Source organism: Lepus europaeus, chromosome 5 (assembly GCF_033115175.1).
Source record: "Lepus europaeus isolate LE1 chromosome 5, mLepTim1.pri, whole genome shotgun sequence".
In the NCBI taxonomy this organism is placed as follows: Eukaryota; Metazoa; Chordata; class Mammalia; order Lagomorpha; family Leporidae; genus Lepus; species Lepus europaeus.
The window spans coordinates 125550369-125575544 of record NC_084831.1 but is presented as its reverse complement, the minus strand read 5'-3'; the positions used below and the strand labels follow the sequence as shown (position 1 = coordinate 125575544).

General features: G+C 42.8%; 1 protein-coding gene across 11 annotated transcripts in view; it reads left to right on the top strand.

Moving 5' to 3' along the window:
* Window positions 1-25176, top strand: part of DCAF8 (DDB1 and CUL4 associated factor 8) — a 55255-nt gene that overhangs the window by 485 nt on the left and 29594 nt on the right. For 3 of the 11 annotated variants that reach the window (XM_062192556.1, XM_062192560.1, XM_062192561.1), the window contains exons 2-3: window positions 734-807; window positions 21456-21530. In XM_062192556.1, the coding sequence (XP_062048540.1) occupies window positions 21482-21530 (49 nt within the window). In that variant the 5' untranslated portion in view covers window positions 734-807; window positions 21456-21481. Of the gene's footprint in view, window positions 1-594; window positions 808-6906; window positions 7029-8974; window positions 9063-21455; window positions 21531-25176 lie in introns of those variants that run through there. The other 8 variants (XM_062192563.1, XM_062192564.1, XM_062192559.1 and 5 more) reach the window with 6 other exon arrangements.

Genomic DNA, 25176 nt, shown 5'->3' with positions numbered 1-25176 from the left:
GTTCACAGGGACGTCTTGCTTCGTCGGGTGACCCATTTGTGCGTTCCCATTCCCCCCCCTTAGATTGGGGGACGCGGCTCACCTGCGTCTCGCTGTCACTTCAAGGCCCCCGCGCACTGCGTCCCCTCCCCCAGCCTAAGTTCTCAGGCCCAGCACCTTGTACGGAAGGCCGAGGTCCAAGAATCTGGGAGTCAGTTGTTGCCGTCTGGTCTTGTACCTTTAGCGTATAATTCTGTTCGTTTACCCCCTCTCACCTCCAAATCTTTAGGGACACCTTAGGACGGCCCCGTTTGGTCCCTGTTAGTTGGAAAGCATCTGGTGGCTTGGATTTCTGACTCATATGATTGTTGCTGGAGTCTGTAAACAAACCGGCACTAGCGCTATCACATTCTCTGCGGGATTTCCCCCCCTGCTCTGTGGCTTCTTGCTGAGAGGTTGTTTGGTTATGGTTTAGCGTTGCAAAGATTCACGTTTTCCTTTAAGTGACTTTTAGTTTTAATGGAGCTGGGAGATAAATTGCCTGGCTTCTGATTCTCGGGTTGGTTCATTTTATTTCCGTGGGGGGGGGGGGGATGGTGGTGGGGTGGTGATTTTTCACTAGTCGGATTAGATAAATTATTCTGGTTTTAGATAGTTCTTAGGTGGTCTAAAAAATACTAAAATGTGATCGTAAATATTTTTATTATGTTTAGTAGAAGAGACACCTTTTCCATGTAAACTTAACTGTTCTCAGCCCTTCAGTGAATCTCCAGACCTATTTGCTCAGGAGCTCAGCCTGGCCTTACTTCCGCGATAAAAGGAGGAAAGGTGAGTGGGAGTTGAAGGCATTTAAATTCCTAAGTTCAAGACAGACCCTGCCCTGATGCTCAAGTGCTGACCACTGAAGTCATAAAATTCCTTCTACAGTTTTCCAAAGAGTTTGGGTATTGTTCATGACTGTGTTCCAGTTCTGGTTAAATTACTTTTGCAAGCTTAATTTCCTTTGTGTGGATCATACTTCTCAAAGTGTTCAGACCTGAGAGGGAGTTTGCCTGAGTTCTGGTCAGCCTTTTGTAAAATCAGGTCTCTTCCCCTTTGAGGCTTTGGGTTGTCATCCTTTGCCATTTTGAGGAGACTATTTAGCTGCTTGTCACTTAGCTGAAGGGTTATGAGTGATGCTGCCCTTAGTTGGTGCCTGAGGCCAGTCTAGCACAGAGTTCCAACTTTTCAGGACATAATGGGAAATTTTGGGTAAAAAAATGAAATGATGGATACTAACTGGACTGAGGAATTGATGGGTAGCAGAAGAATCATGCTGTGCATTCAGCATGGGCTGCTTTCAAAATGAGAACATACTTATAGATGTAATTTTTTAAATTTATGATTTTTTTCTTCCTTCTGTTTTTTTTTTGTCGTTGTTGTTGTTGTTGTTGTTGTTTATTTGAAAGGTAAAGTGACACACAGAGAGGTCAGTCTTCCATCTGCTGGTTCACTCCAAAAATACATATAACAGCCAGGGCTGGGCCAAGTCAAAGCCAGGCGCCTGTAACTCCATCTGGGTTTCCTGGTAGGAACACCTAGACTGTCATCTGCTGCCTTCCAGGTTCATTGGCAGATCCAAAGCAGAGTAGTCAAGATTCGAACCAGGCACTGTAATGTAGGATATGGGTCTCCTGAGCTATGGCTTAATGTCTGCCCCTAAGTGTAGTTTTTTTTTTTTTTTGTTTTTGTTTTAAGTCTGTTTAGGTTACTGGTAGCAGAGGATGGTGCTGTGGACAGAACAGCTGAATGACTGGAAGAGCAAACCTGACTGATTGTTAATATCTTTATGATTTATAGTAGAAAAAGTTTGAGTGACATTGGTATGAATTTTAATTCTGTGTGGTAACCTGGAGTAGAAAATGCTCATTATGGGCTGGAATACAGTTATTAGAGATGGTGTGTGTGTGTGTGCGTGTGTGTGTATGTATATGTATGTGTATGTCAGAGATCAAAGAAAAAGTACAATTTTTTAGAGATTGACAGACTACAGTTAAATAACTGCTAAGATTTATTAGCCTTGTGACTTTGAATAAATTACCTGAACTTTTTTGATTCTTAATTCTGACATCTTTTTAAAAAGATTTGTTTGTTTGTTTGTTTGAAAGGCAGGGTGATAGAGAGGGAGAGACATTAAGAGTGAGTGAACTTTTCTGCCTGCTGGTTCACTTCTCAAATGGCTGCAATTGCCGGGGCTGGGCCTGGCCAAAGGCAGGAGCCAGGAGCTGAAACCTTCATCCTGGTGTCCCACAGGCGAGGCAGGAGCCCAAGTACTCGGGCCATCTTCCATTGCCTTTCCAAGCACATTAGTAGGGAGTTGGGTCAGAAGCAGAGTAGTTGGGACGCAAACCAGCACATCAGTGTGGGATATAGATGTCTCAAGCAATGGCCTAACCCACAGCACCACAGCACTGTCCCCTCTACATCTTTAAAAGTGGGATAATACCATTTTCCTCACATGCTCATTGTTAGTATTACATGAGGTAACCCAGGTAAAGCTCTTAGATTATGCTTCATGCATGGAAGACACTTAAACACTTTCTGTTCTCTTTACACATCATATAACTTAGAATGAGTGATATATTAATTTACACTTCTTTGCATTTTGCTTTGGAACACATTTTTCTAATTCACTTTTTATTGGTGAGTGAGTGTGTGTGTGTGTAAAGATTTATTTATTTGAAGGAGTTACAGAGAGAGGTAGAGCTAGAGAGAGAGGTCTTCCATTCCTCTGGTTCTGCAGTGGTCAGAGCTGAGCCGATCCAAAGTCAGGAGCCAGGAGCTTCTTTCGGGTCTTCTATGTGGGTGCAGGGGTCCAAGGACTTGGATCATCTTCTACTGCTTTCCCAGGCTAGAGCAGAGAGCTGGATTGGAAATGGAGCAGACAGGACATATGAATTGCCAGCGCTGCAGGCTGGAGCTTGAGCCTGCTATACCACAGCACCAGCCCCTCAATGTGTGTTTTATGAGTGCTCACGAAGGGTTGTTTTCTGAACATGGCTCAAAGCAGTGTGGTTCATGATCAGAGAACATAGAGAATGTTAAATGTTCGTATATATGTATTTCTAAGTGTATTCTTAAACTGACCATCAGTAAGTTCCTTTTTTTATTGCTTCCTTCATTTTAGCCTCTGTGTTACCACACCTGAGCAGTATGCTACAACATTTTTCACCTATGCTGGAGTTACCCTTTAACCTTTCTCTATTTTTAATTTTTATCTGTTATTTGGAAGGTAGAGTGACAGGGAGACACACACACACACACATATACTTACACAGAGAGATCTTCCATCTACTGATTTATTCCACAAATGACTGCTACAGCCAAGTCTTAGCCAGGCTGATGCCAGGAACCTTGAACTCCATCTGAATCTCTCACATGGGTGGCAGGGACCAAAATTCTTAGGGGCCCTTACCTGCTACCATCTCAGGCACGTTATCAGGAGGCTGAATCAAAAGTAGAGTAGCCAGGACTGGATCCAGCATCCCAATATGGTATGTGGGCATCCCAGTCAGCAGCTTATTAAACTACTGGGCCATGTCAACCACCTCTTATAACTTTCCTTTAAAAAAAAAATTATTTATTTATTTTATTTGAAAGAGTTAGAGAGAGGGAGAGACGTACAGAGATCAACCATGTGCTGGTACACTCTCCAAATGGCCACGGTGCCCAGAGTTGTGCTGGTCCGAAGCTAGGAGCATCTTCTGGGTCTCCCATGTGGATGTAGGGGCCCAAGCACTTGGACCATCCTCTGCTGCTTTCCTAGGTACATTAGCAGGGAGCTGGATTGGAAGTGAAGCAGCCCTGGGGCCGGTGCTGTGGTGCAGTGGGTTAACGCCCTGGCCTGAAACGCCGGCATCCCATATGGGCGTCAGTTCTAAGTGCAGTTGCTCCACTTCCAATCCAGCTCTCTGCTCTGGCCTGGGAAAGCAGTAGAAGATGGCCCCAAGTCCTTGGGCCCCTGCACCCACATGGGAGACCCAGAAGAAGCTCCTGGCTCCTGGCTTCGGATCGGCGCAGCTCTGACTGTTGCGGCCAATTGGGGAGTGAACCAGCAGATGGAAGACCTTGCTTTCTCTCTCTCTCTGCCTCTCCTTTCTCTGTGTAACTTTGACTTTCAAATAAAATAAATAAATCTTAAAAAAAAAAAAAGGGAAATGGAGGACTCGAACAGGCACCCATATGGGATGCTGGTGCCCCAGGCGGCAATTTTACCACTTTTTCCAAGATGCCGATCTCCACAGTGATCAAAAAAAATTATGAAAAGGTCTCATTTCTTTATTTTTTAATAAAGTTTGTGGTTTTTTTTTTTTTTTTTTTTTTTCTTTTGAAAGAGTTACAGGGAAAAGAGGGAGAGAGATCTTCCATCTGCAGGTTCATTCCCAAGATGGTCACAACAGCCAGGCCAAAGCCAGGAGCCAAGATTTTCTTCCAGGTCTCCCACACGAATAGCCGGGGCCCAAACACTTGGGCCATCTTCCACTATTTTCCCAGGAACATTAGCAGGGTACCAAATAAGAAGTGCGGCAGCCGGGACACAAACTGAAACCTGTATGGGATGCCAGCATTGCAGGTGGCAGCTTAACCTGCTGCATTACAGTGCAGCCACTAATTTCCTTCTAAATTGAATCAGGACCAGGAAGTTAGGAATCTAGAGTTCTTTTTTTGATTTCTGTACCTAGTCCCTCATAATAGTATGACAGCACAGATACAGAAATTTAAGCCTTCTTTTGATAACTTTTCATTCACATCTTTTTAGGAGAGGCAGGGACGCATGAAAAATATTAATACCACTACAGTTAATGCAACTTTATCCATTTAGACTAGAGATCATTTTAGGGTCTCAACTTCCGTTACCACTATCCAGTCTTTAAGTTCTCCTTTGTAAGATAAAGATTCTTGGAGATGGTTGTGAAATGGGCTGATTCTATTTGTATCATTTGTGTTTTTATGAGATCTGGAATCTTGTTGGGTGGGGAGGAAGATAGCAGAAAAGGAACTATATTCAAGAATAACTTTGGTTCTTATTGCCTTATGTGCTGGTTAAGAATCCCCCACACCATCACATGCCACTTGCCACACAAACTTTGGAAGGATTTCATATGTTATGTTCCAGGTGATATCAGTGGATTCTTTATACAGTGGATTCTTAGTCTATGGATTGCAACTGTAAAATTCTTTCTAAAGATAGCATTTTGTGTATTTTGTGGCAATTCATATTACCTAAGAATTACATTTAGAAGTATTTTCTAGGATGGCTGGGGTGGGAAGTGAGGTGTGCTGGTGACTTCTTAGTTACTACCACCAATCTGGCATGGCATTTTATAACATAGTCTGTTAAATGTGTAATTAAATGTGTAAGACTCAGTGTCCGTGCCATCCCTTAGTGTTGACTAAGACCAACTGAGCAGTTTGTTTACGGAGCTCAAAAAAAAAAAAAAAAGTAGCCATTTTGTTACCAATTTAAAACAATCTTGGCATTTGGAGAGTAAGCAGACTCTAATAGAAGACATTGTAGAGAGATGCACCCCGTTGGGGAAGATCTTCAGAGTTCATGCTGAGTCCTGTATTCTGTCAGGTGAGTTTCAGACTTTTAATGCATGGAAGTGGCTAGTTAAATTCTGCTTTCAGTGGATAGATTAATTATTGAATAGTTTTCACTATAGAAAAGTTACTCTAAACAGGTTTAGGAAATAAAAGAGAAACAGATATCTGAACAAAGCTTTTGACTTTATAACATTGCTGTTACACCTAGTTTATGTCTCTGAGATTGGATTAGCTTTTTTTAAGCAGATTAGCAATGAGCCAAGATAATCTACTGTTTACCCTAACCTATTTGGAACCTTAGAAACTGAATTAACTGAATTGGCAAAAGGCGCAGAGGTAGTGACTATACATTAGCACTCCTTTGTCTGTGGTTTTGCTTTCCACAGTTTGATACCTGTGGTCAACTGTGATCTGAAAATATTAAACGGAAAATGCCGTAAATAAAGCAATTCATATATTTTACTTAACTTTTAAAATTTATTTATTTAGGGGGTTGGCACTGTGGCACAGCGGGTTAAAGCCCTGGCTTGAAGCGCTGGCATCCCATATGGGCTCTGGTTCTAGTCCCAGCTGCTCCTCTTTCAGTCCAGCTTTCTGCTATGGCCTGGGAAAGCAGTGGAGGATGGCCCAGGTCCTTGGGCCCCTGCACTCAAGTGGGAGACCCGGAGGAGGCTCCTGGCTCCTGGCTTCAGATCGGCAGCTCCTGCCGTTGCAGTCATCTGGGGAGTGAACCAGCGGATGGAAGACCTCTCTTCCTGTCTCTGCCTCTCTCTGTAACTCTGTCTTTCAAATAAATAAATCTTAAAAAAAAAAACAAAAAAAAAAAACTTTAATTTTTAAAAAATTTATTTATTTAGTTGAGAGGCAGAGAGACAGAGCTTCCATCTGCTGATTCACTCTCCAAATGCCAGCAATGGCCTGGGCCAAAGCTGGGAGCTGGGAACTCAATCCAGGTCACCATGTGAGTAGTAGAAACTTAGTTACTTGAGCTGTCACACTGTCTCCCAGGATCTGCATTAGCAGGATGCTGAAATTGGGAGCCAGAGCCAGAAATTGAGTGCCTGTATTCAGATGTGAGGTTGCTGTTGTGTTAACTGCTAGTCTAGATACCTGCTCTCATAAGTTTTAAATTGTGTGTAGTACTGAGTAGCATGATGAACTCTGTCTCCTGTTCCATCTCGCTTAGGAAGAGATCTCTTTGTCCAACATATCCACACTGTATATGCTACCTGCCTGGTAGTCACTTAGTAACTGTCTTAGTTATCAAATTGAATGTGGTGGTATTGCAGTGCTCGTGTTCAGTTAATTTTACTTATTAATTTTTTTTAAATTTTTTGCCAGGCAGAGTTAGAGAGAGAGTTATAGACAGTGAGAGAGACCGAGAGAAAGGTCTTCCTTCCGTTGGTTCACTCCATTAATGACCGCTACGGCCGGCGCTGCACCGATCCGAAGCCAGGAGCCAGGTATTTCTTCCCGATCTCCCATGCAGGTGCAGGGACCCAAGCACCTGGGCCATCGGCTGCCCTCCCAGGCCACAGCAGAGAGCTGGACTGGAAGAGGAGCAACCAGGACTAGTACCTGGTGCCCCAATCAGGGCTAGAACCCCGGGGTGCCGGCACCGCAGGCAGAGGATTAGCCAAGTGAGCCACGGCGCCGGCCTATTAATGGTTTAAAAGTACATGAGTAGTATTGCTCAGTGTTTGAATATACCAAAGAGAGACCGTAAAGTGCTCTTCTAAGTGAAAAGGTGAAAGTTCTTTACTTATTAAGGATGAAAAAAAATCTTACACAGAGGTTGCTGACATCTCTAGTAAAGTGGGATATTTTGAGAGAAATAACATTCACATAAGTTTTTTTTTTTTAATAAAGATTTATTTATTTATTTATTTGAAAGAGTTACACAGAGAGGAGAGGCAGAGAGAGAGAGAGGTCTTCCATCCACTGGTTCACTCCCCAATTGGCTGCAATGGCTGGAGCTGCGCCGATCTGAAGCCAGGAGCCAGGAGCTTCTTCCAGATCTCCCACATGGGTGCAGGGGCCCAAGGACTTGGGCCATCTTCTACAGCTTTCTCAGGCCACAGCAGAGAGCTGGATTGGAAAAGGAGCAGCCGAGACTAGAACCAGCACCCATATGGGATGCTGGAGCTTCAGGCCAGGGCGTTAGCCCTCTGAGCCACAGCGCCGGCCCCAATACTTAAATTTTATGGCAATATATTAATATAACTTATTAATCTCCTACTATGCCTGGCTTATAAATTAAACATAATATGTTGTCTGAGAAAAAATAGAGTTGAGGCCGGCGCCACGGTTCAATAGGCTAATCCTCCGCCTTGCGGCGCCGGTACACCGGGTTCTAGTCCCGGTCGGGGCTCTGGATTCTGTCCCAGTTGCCCCTCTTCCAGGCCAGCTCTCTGCTGTGGCCAGGGAGTGCAGTGGAGGATGGCCCAGGTCCTTGGGCCCTGCACCCCATGGGAGACCAGGATAAGCACCTGGCTCCTGCCTTCGGATCAGCGCGGTGAGCCAGCCGCAGCGTGCCGGCCGCAGCGGCCATTGGAGGGTGAACCAACGGCAAAAAGGAAGAACTTTCTCTCTCTCTCTCACTGTCCACTCTGCCTGTCAAAAAAAAAGAAAAAAAAAAGAAAAAAAAAATAGAGTTGGTACTATGCATGGCTTCAGGCACTCTTTGGGGAGCTTAAAATATGTCTCCCATCACTATATTCCTAAAGTTGTATTTATGAAATGCATAAAGTTTGTATTCCTTAAATATTTCTTTGGGAAAAAAATTTAAAAAAAGAATATCATATAAAAGAAATATGAGTAAGGAGGTACTACTGAAGCTTCATTTCAGAGCCACAAGCCAGTAAGTTTTAGATTAACTTTACAATAGTAATGAAAACTTTTGCTTTCTTGAATGTACCCAAGAAACTTCATTGCTGTTAAAACTGATCAGAAAAACAGGTAACCTATTCTTGCTTACTAATACAGATATTCTTTTGGATTGAGAATAAAGTTCTGGAAAGATCTTTAAAAATTAGTGTGGGTTGTTTTATGAAATGCTCACTTCTCTGTGGCAGCCTCTGTATCTACATGATGTCATTTCTGGGCCAGAAGCCCAATTTTACCCAAATAATATGTTAATGATATAAATAAATTAATCAACTGTGCCTGTCCAGAGTTTGCCAGTAGGGCATTGGGAACTGATTAATATGATAAAGGTGTCATTTTATAAATGAAATGTGGTATGCTAATGGACTGGGTCATTGCAAAAATTTTCATAATTTTACCTGAGAAGTTAGATACTTGCTTTTATCTTCTAAGGATGCTGTTTAAGGAAGTTTGGCTGAGCTCTAATGTGAAGCATTTTGCTTGCCTCACATATCATCTTTTTGTTCTTCCTGATTTTTCTTAGCCATCTGGAAAACTACTCAAGTTTACCTCTGGTGGTAGCCAAGAGACTATTCTTCTGGTGCATTGTAATCAATGCCACATATTATCAGGTAGGTTTTATTGACTTAACTTAGGATCCAGCATTAGACTCTGCCCTCTAACTTAATGTGAGTAGGAGGGCGCTCCTTGATGTTCTAAGCCTCTCTCGATTTATTGTTACTTGTACCTTTAGAATATCATCCTTTTGTCTCCATTGTCCGTTCTGGCAATTTAAGAAAAAAATTTTGAGATGTGAATGGCAAAAACTGATAATGAGGACCAAATTCTATGTAAAGGTAAATCATGGTAGAAACTCAATGAAAAATAGATTTCCCATAGAATCATTTAAATTGAGGTAAATGGGCTTAAAGATTAGTTAAAGGCCGGTGCCGTGGCTTAACAGGCTAATCCTCCGCCTTGCGGCGCCGGCACACCGGGTTCTAGTCCCGGTTGGGGTGCCGGATTCTCTCCCGGTTGCCCCTCTTCCAGGCTAGCTCTCTGCTATGGCCTGGGAAGGCACTCTCTGAATTCTTTAAAAGGCCATTGGTGAGCAGATTTCATAGACTTGAAGCTTTGTGCTAAGTTGTATACAATGTTTGGATGATCATTGCTGAGTGGCAAAACCCAATCTTCTCCTGGAAATGCAGTTAGGTATGAGACAGGAAGGTCCTCTATGCATAGACTCACCCTTTATGTGTTGCTTTAGTGTTCTGACCCAGCTTTTTCACAGTTTCTACATTCTACAAAAGAAGAAGCAACACAAAAGTGGATGGTAGCAGTAGAACTCAAACCCTGGACCCTGACACCAGCCCTTTTGTTTCTGTTATACCATATGCTGCCTTTAAAAACAGGTCTGTTCAGTTCCAAGAGATGAAGCAAATGAGCTGAGAGGTGGCATTAAGTAGTTCTTCTAAAATAAAGGATCTCTTGAAATGACTACAGAAATAAAAAGTTTTAAAATTGGTTAGGTGTGAGTCTCAGGTTATGGGAAGTTGGTCGGCTAATGAGTTTTTTAAGGAAATAATTTTTATAGACTTAAGAGGTAGCTAGTGTTTTGACAATCCATTTGGCATTCCACTCAATCCCTGAGGAGATTTCATGGGAAAAGACAAGTGTTGAATCTGGGTATCCAGAGGAAATCCAATGTCACAAGTGAGAAGCTAGCACATTATTTGATTTTGAGTATGTTTAAAATCCAAGTTGAGAGGTTAGCATTTGGTGCACCACTAAGATACCACTTGGGATGCCCACATCCCAAATCAGAGTGCCTGCGTTTGAGTCCTTGCTCTGCTCCCAATTCCCATTCCAGCTTCCTGCTAATGTACAACCTGGGAGGCAGCAGGCTGAAGTAGCTGGACCCTTATCACTCATCTAGGAGTCCAGATTGACTTCCTGGCTCCTGGTTTCATCATAGGCTGGCCTGCCCCTGGATGCTGTGGGCATTTGGGAAGTGAACCAACACACAGATGGTCTCTCTGACCCCTGTCTCTCAAATAAAAAATGAAAACAAAAATTAAAAATATTAAAAAGTTGAAAGAAAGGTAGTGAGAAACCAATGTATGTCTGGAACTTAAATTAGGGCCAGAAGTACAGCATATACTTAGCTTATTAGCTAGAGTTACCACTCAACCAAACCAAACTACTCATCTACTTTCTTGAGCATGTCAGGTTTTTTAACTTTCATATCTTTCTCATTCTGGACCTATAGAATGAATGTCTTTATTTTTGTACTCTGAAATCCTATTCTTCCTTCAGAGCTTGTCTCAGAAGCTAATTTTCCAGGGAAGCTTGAAAATTTAGTCTTTCTTCTGTTCAACTGATACAACATCCTATTTATCTTTTGTTGTGATACTGATATTTGTATCATAGTATACTAATTTTCCTAATTGGCTACAAAAGGGATTGTGACTACTTTGTTTTTATTTGTAGTTCCTATATTGCCTGGTACATTGTTGCATACCAGCATGTTTGTGAACAGCTAGCCACTGGGTGGTGCCAGTGGCCTATAATTGGGGTAAAACTGTGTAACCTAAAGCCTCTGTATGGTTGGATTGTCTCCTGCTATCAAATCTGCACAGTAGGAAGACATTCATTTCCTTGGACCAGAAACATCTAGGATTTCTTTCTGCTCCTCTATCCAGCCAACCAGAGGGTACAATGTCATATATACAGCACCTCCAAATACTTAACAGAAAGTAGCCCCGAACTGAAGTCCCATTGCACATAAGCATAGATAATATGAGTTTCAATCTTTTGGAGGGTTATCCTTTGAATTTCAATACCTGAGGTTCTCTGTCTGATTAATAAACACTGTAAGAGGTGGGTGGCAGCAGGAGTCAGGAAAGTAGGCTTGGAGAAGTATTCTTGTAAAGTAGAAAAACAAATTTAAAATGAATCATTTTAGACTACATTATGGCATAGCAGATTAAGCCACTGCTTGTAATGCTGGCATCCCACATGGCTACCAGGTCAAGTCCTAGCTGCTCCACTTCCAATTCTAGTCTCTGCTAATGCACTTGGGGAAGCAGTGGACAATGGCCCAAGTCCTTGGGCACCTGAACCCATGTGGAAGTCCCAGATGAAATGCTAGGCTCTGGCTTTGGCCTGTCCCTGTCCCAGCCATTGCAGCCATTTGGGGAGTGTCCCAGTGGATGGAAGATCTCTCTCACTCTCTAACTTTGCCTTTCAAATGAATCTTAAAAAAAAAAGCCATTTTAACTTGGAAACAAAAATTGGAGTTGGAGAAGGTAGAGCCATTTTATACCAGATGGACTGTGGGACCTAGAAAAGCAAATTTATACTTTGGATGGAGATCAGCCCTGAACAGCTGTTCAGTTATATGCGGTATGAGACTTCCATCCTCCTGAGTGGAACCAGGGACTACATGGCTCATAAATACCTATATGGCTAATAATTGAAATACTTTCCTACCATCACTTTTCAGCTTCAGAGTAAATCTAAGACCTTGTCTCATTTAAATGTGGTTGTTTATGTAGGAGAGTTGGGCACTTGAGCAGCAGAGTGAGGCAGGGGCTGGCGTAAGAGAATGTAGAGATTATGTAAGTTGTGAGAACTGACTGAGACTGAGTTAGTACAGCTCTCTTGAGATGTTGATGTTTCCCTCAGGCCCGAGGTAGAGTTTTCTCAGACCCTAGACACCGAAGAGTTTCAAATGAACTTGAGACATTTTAAAAATACAAAACATAAGCATGCAAATTAACAGTACAGTTGGTAAGAACCACTTTGAACTACTTTAAGCTGCTGCAAGTTACCATCAAGACAGTAGAATTGGAGACTTTTTATGTATTTAGGATTCATTCAGTGTTTTTAGTTGTTGGATATTATCTGTCAATTTAACAGTTTGTGTGGTTTCTTTTTGCCCCCAACATTCTCCTCCCAGTTTCTCACTTACTGTGATGTAATTTGCAACAGTAAAATTTTATCTTTTTTTTTTTTTTTGCAACCCATTAGAATTCTGATAGTCATGTGCCTCAGTATGATTTTATTTTCCGACCTTCAGCGTCTGGCAACCACTGATCTGCTTTTTGTCTCCCTCTAATTTTATCTTTTCCAGAAAGTATTACTTGGCTGTTTGAGTCTGAACTTAGCATAACTGATATGAGATCTATCCATGTTACTGCTCCTATCAATAGTTCATTCCTTTTTATTGTTCAGTAATATTCATTGTGTGGAAGGACCACAATATACTTATCCATGACCATCCTAGCTGAGGAACATTTGATTGTTTACATTTTTTGATGAATCTAAATAAAACTAGTATTTACCTATAGATTTTTTTAAAAATTTAGTGGGTGTATTATTTCATTTTTCTTGAGTTTCCTACATTGTATGCTAAGTATATGGTTAACTTAATAAGAAATAGCTATTTTCCAAATTGACCATACTATTTTGTAGTACATGAAAGTTCTAGTTGCTCTACTACTTGTTAGTACTTGATAAAGTAAGTTTTTGTTATTAGAACAATTAAGATTTTGTTTTAATAGATGTATATTTTCATTGTGATTTTAATTTATATTTCTATAATTATTTAATAATGCTGAGTATCTTTTCATGTGATTATTATTATTTAGTTACAAAGGTTTTAAATACGTACTAGAAGCAGGTGTTTGGCCTAACCATTAAGATGGCCCATATCCCATGTGGAATGTCTGAATTCAATACCTAACACTGACTCCAGCTTCCTGCTAATGCAGATCCTGAGAGGCAGGGGTGATGGCTCAAGTGAGTGAGTACCTGCCACCATGTGGGAGACCTGGATTGAGTTTCTGGCTCCCTACCTCAGCTTCAGTCCAACGCTGGCCATTGTGGACACTGGAGCAGTGAACCAGTGGATAGGAACTCTCTCTGCCTCTCAAATAAGTAAAAATTAAAACATGTATTTTTCTGGTTATAGTCCTTTTCAAACATGTATTTGCAGATATTTTCTCCCAGTCCATAGCTTCTCTTTTGTTGACAGTGTCTCTTGAAGTGATTTTTTTTTAAAGTTTTTGTTTATTTATTTATGTATTTATTTGAAAGGCAGAGTTCCAGAGAGGCAGAGAGAGAGAGGTCTTCCACCCACTGGTTCAGCTGCACTGATCTGGAGCCAGGAGCTTCTTCCAGGTCTCCCACGTGGATGCAGGGTCCTAAAGCCTTGGGCCATCTTCTACTGCTTTTCCAGGCCATAGCAGAGAGCTAGATCAGAAGTGGAGAAGCAGGACTTGAACCAGCACCCACATGGGATGCCAGCATAGTAGACATTGGCTTTTACCTGCTATGCCACAGTGTCGGCCCCTTGAAGTGATTTTAATTTTGATGAATCTAGTTTTTTTTTTTTTTAATAATTTGCACGTTTTGTGTCTGATTATAATAAATAGTTGCCTAACTCAGGATCACAATGATTATCTCCTTTGGTTTCTTCTGGAAGTTATATTGTTTTAATACGTTTACGTCTATGGTATGTTTTGGGTAAGTTTTTTTTGTTGGTGGTGGTGGCTTTTCTTGTTCCAGTTGGATGTCCAATTTTTCTAGTATACATGGTTCTCTTAGATCTTTCCTTGTATTAGGGAGGAAAAAATAGCACCTTTTTTTTTTTTTTAAGATTCATTTTTATTTATTTGAAAGGCAGATTTACAGAGAGAAGGAGAAAGAGAGAACTTTCATCTGCTGATTTACTTCACAAGTTGCTGCAATGGCCTAGTTGGGCCAGACTGAAGCCAGGAGCTTCCTGGTCTCCCACATAGCTGCAGGGTCCTAAGGAGTTTGCCATATTCAGCTGCTTTCCCAGGCACATTATCAGGGAGCTGGATTGGAAATGGAGCAGCCAGGACTTGAACGGCACCTATGTGGGATGCCAGCATCACAGGTGGTGGCTTTACCTACTACACCACAATGCTGGCACCAGCCTCCGTGATTTTAGAGAAGAGATAGTTGGTACCTCTTCTACAAAGTGCCCTTATCCAGTATACGAACTCCTCTGCGTGATTTTTAGTTAATAAGTGGTTGGTTAAAAATTTAGGGCTTTATTCTTAATAAGAAGAGAGATCTAGATTGCTTAGCATTTCTTAATGAAATTAAAATGATACTTGGGTGTTACCCCCGCTTCTGTCCATGCCCCTTCCAGTAGTTTTGGTCTTTAACCCTCAATTTGGTGAGGTTAGGTTATTTTTAGAATATAGGCAGCTCTGTTAATCGAATCAAACTCTTCCAGCTACCTTGGGTGGTGAGCTCATCAGCTTTCCAAGCTCAACATGAGCATGGTTTGCTCTGACCTGGATTTTACGTGGAAATTGATCAAAGTTGAAACAGTGGATTTTTGGGAATGTAATACATTGAAGAATGAAGAAGATAATTTGGCTTTGGATCATGTATGCTTGGTCCCTAACCTCCTATTATAAAATAAGGTTTTATTTTTTATTTGTAGTTTATTTTAATATATTATTATTATGTATGTATTCACATTTTTTTTTTTTTTTTGACAGGCAGAGTTAGACAGTGAGAGAAAGAGAGAGACAGAGAGAAAGGTCTTCCTTTTTCCGTTAGTTCACTCCCCAAGTGGCCACTATGGCCAGCACGTTGCAGCTGGTGCGTTGCGCCGATCTGAAGCCAGGAGCCAGGTGCTTCCTCCTGGTTTCCATGTGGGTGCAGGGCCCAAGGACCTGGGCCATCCTCCACTGCACTCCCGGGCCACAGCAGAGAGCTGGACTGGAAGAGGGACAACCGAGACTTGTATTCACTTATTTTTAAAGATGCTATTATAGAGATAAACAACTTCTGAAAAAATCAGCACTGTTGAACATGGTTTGCATAACATGAAGTCTTCTCTGTATGTAAATTTGGGCAAATATCAACTCCATGAGGAAATTTTTTTCTGACACTTCCCTTCCTCTGTGCCTCCTTTTCAGTGATGATTTGTATTTCTGATTTGCTGAAAGGTTGAGGTGACTTTATGACAAATTGCAAACATGACCACCATGATCAAACATTGATGGAATCAAGGAGTTACTGAGTTGGATGGGATCTCAGATGTCATAGTCTGTCCCCTTGATTTGGACACTGCCCTAGTCAGCTCTGGCTGCTATAACAAAACACCATGGGCTGGGTCCCTTAAACAACAGTTTCTCATAGTTCTAGAGGCTGACAAGTCTTGGGCTTGTAGATGGCTGTTGTCTTGCTTTGTCCTTACAAGGTGGAAAGGGTGTATACAGAAGGGGGAAAGGAGAGAGAGTTCTCTGGTCTATTCTCTGGGCTCTAATCCTACTATGAGGTTTCCACTGTTTTGTTTGTTTTTTTTTTTTTTTTTTTTTAAGATTCATTTTATTTATTTGAAAGGCAGCATTACATAGAGGGAGAGTCAGAGAGAATCTTCCATCCATTGGTTCACTCCCCAAATGGGTTGGGCCAGACTGAAGCTGGAGCCAGGGGCTTATTCCAGTTCTCCCACATGGGTGCAGGGGCCCAACCATTTGGGCCGTCCTCCACTGCTTTTCCCAGGCACATTAGCAGGAAGCTGGATTGGAAGTGGAGCAGCTGGACTCAAACCAGCGCCTGTATGAGATGGGAGCACTGCAGGCAGCAGCTTATCCCACTGCACCACAGTGGTAACCCTAGGCTTAGATTCTTAGGACCTTATCTAAACCCAGTTATCTCTCTCAAAGGCCCAGTCTCAAAATATCACCCTGGGATCTATGCCTTCATCCTATGAATTTGGTAGGGGGAACAGTTTAGTCTGCAGCAGGCAGTAAGACTTAATTTCTGCCCTGGAGTTGGATTGGTACTAAATTTCTTCATTTTACTTGAAATTTAAATTAGAAGAATGACAACTCACCCCCAAACTTCTTGTATCTCACTGTCATCATTTCTTGGCTTTCTAAAGAAGTTGTCTCCTACAGTGGGAATGTATGCACTCAAAGAGATATACAAGATGAACAAGAGGTACATAGAAAAAAAATGTTGAAATATCTGTTTTGTTTTGTTTTTTTTTAGTTTTTGTTTTTTATTTATTTGAAAGGCAGAGTTAGAGCAGGAAGAGACAGAGAGGGGGAAAGAGAGAAAGAGAGAGATCTTCAATCTACTGGTTCACTCCCCATGTTGCTACAGTGGCACAGATTGGGCCAGCTGGAACTGGGAGCCTGGAGCTTTTTCTGTGTGAAGCTTTCCTGTGTGGGTGCAGGGGCTCAAGTACTTGGACCATCTTCGGCTGCTTTCCTAGACACATTAGCAAGGAGCTGGATAGGAAGTGGAGCAGCCGAGACTCAAACCAGCACGCGTATAGAATGCTGGTGTCACGGGTGGAGGCTTAGCCTACTACACCACAACACTAGCCCCAAATCTTTTTTTTTTTTTCCAAGAAAAATGAAGCTTACTTACTATGAATTGAGTGTGCATATGTGTGTGTATACACATTAAGCCTTCATGATGAACATTTTTTTTTAAAGATTTATTTATTTGAAAGGCAGAGTTACACAGAGAGAGAGAAGAGGCAGAGATCTTCCATCTGCTGGTTCACTCCCCAATTGGCCACAACGGTTGGAGCTGCGTGATCCGGAGCCAGGAGCCAGGAACTTCTTCCGGGTCTCCCATGTGGGTGCAGGGGCCCAAGGACTTGCTGTCTTCTTGCTGCTTTCCCAGGCCATAGCAGAGAGCTGGATCAGAAGTGGAGCAGCCGGGACTCGAACCGGTGCCTATATGGGATGCTGGCACTGCAGGCGGTTGCTTTACCTGCTGTGCCACAGTGCCAGCCCCTGAACATAGAGGATCATAATCAAAGTTTTGAGACCTTTGTTCTAGAGTACCCTTTTGCAGAAATTTTATCATATAATTCTACTCATTTGTATCATCTCTGGAATGACTACTGGTTGTGTATCCTTTGACTGAAATGCTTGGGACCAGAAGCATTTCAGATTTCAGACTTCAGAATATTTGCATTGATTTTAGCAGTTGAGCATCCCTAATAAAAAAAAATAAGAAATCTAGGGGCCAGCACTGTGGCACAGTAGGGTAAACCTCCACCATATGGGCGCCAGTTGCTCCTCTTCCAATCCAGCTCTCTGCTATGGCCCTGGGAAAGCTGTAGAAGATGGCACAAGTGCTTGGGCTCCTGTACCCACACAGCAGACAGTGACTTAAATTAGGTTGACAAATCATTCAGAGTTTGATTTTGTTAATAATTTTAGCCATAAATTCTGTCAACTCTTCTTAAGAAGATCACTTCTGGGGGATGGTGCTGTGGCACAGCAGGTTAAAGGCCTAGCCTGCAGCACCAGCATCCCATATGGGCGCCGGTTCTAGTCCCGGCTGCTCCTCTTCCGATCCAGCTCTCTGCTGTGGCCTGGGAAAGTAGTGGAAGATGGCCCAAGTCCTTGGGCCCCTGCACCCGCGTGGAAGACCTGGAAGAAGCGTCTGGCTCCTGGCTTCGGATCGGCACAGCTCCGGTTGTTGTGGCCATCTGGGGAGTGAACCAGTGGATGGAAGACCTTGCTCTCTGTCTCTGCCTCTCTCTGTAACTCTATCTTTCAAATAAATAAATTAAATCTTTTATAAAAAAAAATCACTTCTTGGAAGACCCTTAAACTGAACTACTCTACAAACTCAGGTTTTTTGCTTGTTTTTTTTTTTTTTTTTTCAAAGATTTATTTACTTACTTGAAAGAGTTACAGAGAGAGAGAAGAGGAGGCATGGCCAGCGCTGTAGCTCACTAGGCTAATCCTCCACCTGTGGCACCAGCACCCCGGGTTCTAGTCCCAGTTGGGGTGCTGGATTTTGTCCTGGATGCTCTTCTTCCAGTCCAGATCTCTGCTGTGACCCAGAAAGGCAGTGGAGGATGGCCGAAGTGCTTGGACCCTGCATCTGCATGGGAGACCAAGAGGAAGCACCTGGCTCCTGGCTTCGGATCAGCGCAGCGCGCCGGCTATAGCAGCCATTTGGGGGGTGAACCAACGGAAAAAGGAAGACCTCTCTCTCTCTCTCTCTCTCTGTCTAACTCTGCCTGTCAAAAAAAAAAAAAAAAAAAAAGGCAGAGAAAGAGAGAGGTCTTCCATCCACTGGTTCACTCCCCAGTTGGCCATTGTGGCTGGAGCTGCGCCAATCAGGAGCCAGTTGCTTCTTCCAGGTCTCCCACATGGGTACAGAGGCCCAAGGACTTGGGCCATCTTCTGTTGCTTTCCCAGACCATAGCAGAGAGCTGGATCAGAAGTAGAGCAGCCAGGACTCAAACCAGTGCCCATATTGGATACTGGTACGGCAGGTGGTGGTTTTACCTGCTGTACCACAGTGCTGGCCCCTAAACTCAGGTTTTGAAATGATTCTTGTGGCTTTTTTCCCCACTTTGCAATGCTGGATGGAAGTTTAGACTTTGATTCCCCCTGGTTGTTGAGGCTGGGAAAACAAATGTATTGGCTAGAGCAGTTGTAAGTCTATGAGACAGAAAGAGGTCTTCCATGCACTGGTTCATTCTCCCAAATGCTGCAATGGCCAGAGCTGAGCCAAACCAAAGCCGAGAGCCTGGAACTCCATCTAGGTATCCCATGTGGGTGGCAGGGGCCTGTATTTGGGCCACCTTCTGCTGCTTTCCCAGGCACTTTGCCAGGGAACTTGATCTGAACTAGAGCAGCTGGGATTCACATCATCACTCCGGTGTAGGATGCCAGTGTCACAGGCATAACCCACTGTGAAACAGTGGCAGCCCCTTGACCTTGGTTTTTATTTTTATTTTATTTTTTTTTACAGGCAGAGTGGACAGTGAGAGAGAGAGACAGAAAGGTCTTCCTTTTGCCGTTGGTTCATCCTCCAATGGCCGCCGCAGCCGGTGTGCTGCGGCCGGCACACTGTGCTGATTTGAAGCCAGGAGCCAGGTGCCTCTCCTAGTCTCCCATGCGGGTGCAGGGCCCAAGGGCTTGGGCCATCCTCCACTGCCTTCCTGGGCCACAGCAGAGAGCTGGCCTGGAAGAGGGGCAGCCGGGACAGAATCCGGTGCCCCGACTGGGACTAGAACCCGGTGTTCCGGCGCTGCAGGCAGAGGATTAGCCTATTGAGCCGCGGCGCAGGCTGACCTTGGTTTTTAATCTTAAAAAAAGTGGTGCAGTCATTTTCTGTCACTTCATAGGAGTTTTGCAATTAATGGAGTTAATTTTAAATCTTAGAAAAAGATAGCCAAGATGCTAAAGAAGATAAACAGAAACTATTGGAAAGGAGAAGTGGGGCTGGCACTGTGACGTAGTAGGTTAAGCCTCCGCCTGTGGCACCAACATCCCATATAAGTGTCAGTTTCTGTTCTGGCTGCTCTTCTTCCCAGCCAGCTCTCTGGTAATGGCCTGGGAAAGCAGTGGAAGATGGCCCAAGTGCTTAGGCCCCTGCACCCATGTGAGAGACCTGGAAGAAGTTCCTGGCTCCTAGCTTTGCATAGGCCGAGCTCCTGCTGTTGTGGTCATTTGTGGGGTGAACCAGCAAATGGAAGACCCCTCTCTCTGTCTCTCCCTCTCTCTCTAACTCTGCTTCTCAAATAAATAAATCTTTAACAACAACAACAAAAAAAAAAAGAAATGGAGAAGTAAGTGCTTTGTGAGTAATGCTGTGTGTGTGTGTGTGTACATATGTAACAAAATAAGAGAAGAAAAACAGCCTGCTCTTCAATAACTCCTCATTGTTTTTCTTTATGTAGTTTCACAAATCTCTGTTTTGTTGCTGTGGTTTTTCATCATCACCCTACTCCATGTCCTTTCTTCAGATTCAGCCTCAGTCTTGCTCTTGGGTATATCTACTCCCCCATCTTGATCTACTGTGAGCAGTTTTTGAGCAGCTGTCTCTCGGCAGAGGAGACACCTCATAGGAATCAGCTTGGGTTTTTGTAGAGGAGAGTAAGGGATAAGGAAAAAGATGGGGCTGCTTTGAGATCATTGCTAGGGAATGAAAGAGCTGTTGAAAGATTAGAGGCCTGTGTGCCTGGGTACAGGACTGGGGTCATAATCATACTTTGTCTTTTACCAATGTCTTTTGTCCAAGGCACTGAAAGGGCTTAAAAAATTCTGGTTTGAATAATAATAATCTTTGCTTTTTGGAATTGCTGGAGGTGGCAAGTGAAGCCCAGGGGGAAGGAGAGAGTGAATGTGTTACCATCCCATGCAAGGAAATAAGGTAGATACCCTGATTCCTAGTTAGGGCTTTGCCAAAAAGATTGTTTTAGTGAAAGTTGATGGGATTATGTGAAATAATGTTTGCCACTGTATGAAATGGTTTAATGGAAATGTGCTTTCCCTTCTCACCTTTACACTTGATGGCTGGCTGCTAGTTGTAAGAGGGAGGAAAAAAATAAACAACCAGTTCATACCCCCATGACTTGAAGGTTCTTTCTTAGGAGTAGCGTGCTCCTGTATTCTAATTATTGATCTGCTTTTTAATCCTTAGTGTCTGTACCTGTAAGTTAGAAGCTAGGTGTCTCAGTGAACATAAAGTCCAAGCTCATACCTCAGAAGCTTGAGTTCTTCTATCTCTGTTGATTTTTAAGTAAAGTGATACTCTGTGATATACCTCTTTATATTATGAAAACAAAACTAAACAGTTTATTGGTACATATGACTGTTATTTAAAATAGAAGATTCTTGCATAGAAGGCAGTACTGAAGTGAGGCTCTTTGCTTGGCAGTACCTTGATAATTGGTATACACCTACTGTTTCAGATTTTATTTCAGTTCTCTCTTTCCTATCTGAAAAAAAACACTACCAGCTACTCAGTGAATAAGGTAAAGAGATGGTAGTGACCTCCCCAAAATATGCCCGTTTATGGAATTTAGAAATGGAGGGGGGAAATCTGGTGGTTTCCTTTTCAGTAGCTGAGAAACCTTGTTAAATATAAACAAAATTCATTTTTGTAAAAGTAATAAAGCCTGTTAAATCTGCTTGTCCCATTTCATGTCTTTCCCAAGTTAATTGTTTCCTAATTGTTTCCTTTTCTTCCTCTCCCAAATCTAGGCTGGCTACAGCAAACATCATTCAAGATGTCCAGCAAAGGGAGCAGCACAGATGGGAAAACAGACTTAGCTAATGGTAAGAAGCCAAAATGAAGGCAAAGCTATTTGTTACTATCAATTGAGGTTCTTCTTTTGCACCAAGACAAAGTGGAACCTATATTTTAATAGAGGGAAGGAAACCACAGAGGAAACATCTTGAACTATCTGGCACTTTTGTTCCTTCAAATGTCATGATTGTTTTGAGAAGACTGATAACAGAGCTGTACTTGTAAGATGTCAAGTGATTGGAATTCTGAAAGACTATAAGGGTGCACAGAACCTGGGATATGCTGTTAATAGAGGAGAAAAATAAGATACAGTTGGCAGTGGGATGAGGGAGTTTTGTGGAAGATGAAGTTCTCAGGTTATATTGAGAAATCCCTTTTCTTGATAGAATACAGTCTTATAGAGATATTAGGTAAGACATGAAGGTGTGACCTAGATCACCTAGAACTGGGCCCATGTGCTCCCATCACTCTCCCTCTTTTTTTGAGGGAAACCTCATTCTCTTCTCTCCCCTAATGTCTTCTATACTTCTTCTCTTCCTTCCCTCCCTTTCCTTTCCACTGGATTTAATTGAAAGGCTTGGGATTCTGGAGGGGTTAGATGTATACTATTTATCTGGAGATTGGCTGTTAGCTACATCAGGAATCAGGAAACTGTAGCCTACAGACCAAATCTAGCCTGCCATTTATTTTGAAAAGTTTTATTGGAATAGTCATGTCCATTCATTTATGTAGTGTTTTGGGATTGCTTGTATGCTAGTGGAGTTGAGTAGATGTGACATGTGGAGCTCTAGAAAGCCTAAATTTTATTCTCTGACTCTTAACAGAAAAAAAAACAAATTGCCAATTCTTGAGTTTTATCATTGACTATTGAGACCCTCTTGATGAGATTGTGGTATATTATATTGATGTGACCCTTATATTAACATGGTAGAGCCCTCAAAGTCTAAATTTGTTCATCCTAATTTTTATAAATTATAAGAGTTTTGATATTTTCTTTTTTCTCCATAGACTTGTACAATGTGGTAATTTTACACTTTCTCACTACTCCCAAGCTCAAGCCCAATTGCATTTCAGAAAATCACAACTTTCTCAGAATATGTGCCTCAGCAGTATGGTTTCTAGATTCAGATATCTGTGCTTTTTCTCTTCTTCTTCCAGCTCTTAGCCTAGTTGTGTTCACACCAGGCCCTTAATCGTGCTTTTTGACAAGAGTTGTTCCAACCGTCTGAACCAAAGCACTTGTATTTTCTATAGTGGATTTTGCCTAAGAGTTCATTGATAAGGGGTTCCATTGTTTCAAAGATGTTCACAAATTACTGCTCTAATGCAGATGACTAGACAGTAAGGTGCTCGAACTTTGAATCCTTAAACATCAGGGTGGTGGTGGAGTTGAATAGTTTACACTGGAATCACAAATAGGTCTGTGTTTCCTAACAGCTTTTACTTGTGGCAGATTAAAATTTGTAGTCATTTGAGAAAAGGAGACTATGAACAGTGTTCAAAACCCTCGTTCTCTCCTTCCTTTTGTCACACCTTGACTTAAGGTTGGAAGTTGTGATTATATTGGCTATAGAACATAGCCCATGTACTCACTGATTTGGCTATTGTTAGATATGGGGATGTAGTATCTAATTGTAGGAGATTAGATAGCTCAAAGTCACCTATTTATTTACCAAAATAGGAGACCTGGAAAACTGTTTTCTCCCCCTCAGGCACCTGTATTGTGATATCTATTAGTTTTTTTGTTTTTTGTTTTTCTTTTGACAGGCAGAGTAGTGAGAGAGAGAGACAGAGAGAAAGGTCTTCCTTCCATTGGTTCATCCTCCAAATGGCCACTATGGCCGGCATGCTGTGCCATTCCAAAGCCAGGAGCCAGGTGCTTCCTCCTGGTTTCCCATGTGGGTGCAGGACCCAAGCACTTGGGCCATCCTCCACTGCCTTCCCAGGTCACAGCAGAGAGCTGGACTGGAAGAGGAACAAGCGGGACTAGAACCCAGAGTGCTGGCGCCACAGGTGGAGGATTAGCCTAGTGAGCCGCGGTGCCAGCCAGTATCTATCAGTTTTATATATGCTTCCTGATAAAACTTTGTCTCAATAAAGAGACTAAAAACTAAGAATTGTATTAAAAATGTTAAACCAGAGCTGGCACTGTGGCACAGTAGGTAGGTTAAGCTGCCTCCTGTGATGCCAGCGTCCCTTATGAGCATCAGTTCAAATCCTGGCTGTTCACTTCTGATCCAGCTCCTGGCTGATGTGCCTGGGAAAGCTGCAGAAGATAGCCCAAGTACCCAGGCTCCTGCCATCCACATGGGAGACCTAGATGGGGTTCCAGGGTCTTGACTTCAGCCTGGTTCAGCACTGGTCATTGTAGCCATTTGGGAAGTAAACCATGGGTGGTTCTTCCTCTCTGTCTCTCTTCCTCTGTAATTCTGCCTTTCAAGTAAATAATCTTAAAAAAATTTTTTTTTATGCTGGTGGGAGTCAGTAAACATTTACTAGCAAAAGGTGAGCAAAGATCCACTCAGATGATCAACTTCCATTTTTAGTAGATTTTAAAAACTTAGAAGAAGACTTAGTAGGTTTTAGGAACTTAGAAGGAACTCCCATCTATTGGTTTACTCCCCAAATGCCTGCAACAGCTAGTTTCTATGCTGGAACAAAGCTGAGAGCCAGGAACTCAATCTAGGTCTTCCATGTAGGTGAGAGGAACCCAGTTATTTGAGGTATAAGTGCTGCCTCCCAGGGTCTCTGTTAATTAGAAGGTGGAGCTAGGTATTGAACCCAGGTAATCTGACATTGGATGCAAGCTTCTTTTTTTTTTTTTTTTTTTTTTTTTTTGGGACAGGCAGAGTGGATAGTGAGAGAGAGACAGAGAGAAAGGTCTTCCTTTTTGCCGTTGGTTCACCCTCCAATGGCCGCTGCGGCCGGCGCATCGCGCTAATCCGAAGCCAGGAGCCAGGTGCTTCTCCTGGTCTCCCATGCGGGTGCAGGGCCCAAGCACTTGGGCCATCCTCCACTGCCTTCCCGGGCCATAGCAGAGAGCTGGCCTGGAAGAGGGGCAACCGGGATAGAATCCGGCACCCCAACCGGGACTAGAACCCAGTGTGCCGGCGCTGCAAGGTGGAGGATTAGCCTGTTGAGCCACGGCGCCGGCCGGATGCAAACTTCTTAACCACTAGGCTAAATGCCTGGTAGAGTGATTTTAATCAGTTATTTCCCATCTTTCCCTAAGAAGATGGCTATGCTAATTCCTGTAGGAAATGGCTCTTCTTTTTTATTATTATTAGTTCAGTTATTTGTTGTGGATACCCATCTGGCAGTACAGGGACTAAGGTGGTTGCAGTAGGCACACTTTCATACAAATGCCAATGCTTTGTCTTTAGAGAGCTTTTTTCATACTTTTTTTTTTTTTCTAAAAGTTTATTTATTTATTTGAAAGGTAGAGTTACAGAGAGGCAGAGGCAGAGAGGGGTTTTCCATCCTCTGGTTTACTCCCCAAATGATCAATCCAAAGCCAGGAGCTTGGAGCTTCTTCTGGGTCTCCCATGTGGGTACAGGGGCCCAAGCACTTGGGCCATCTTCCACTGCTTCCCAGGCACATTAGCAGGGAGCTGGATCAGAAGTGGAGCAGCCGGGATTCAAACCGGTGGCCATATGAGGTGCTGGCACTGCAGG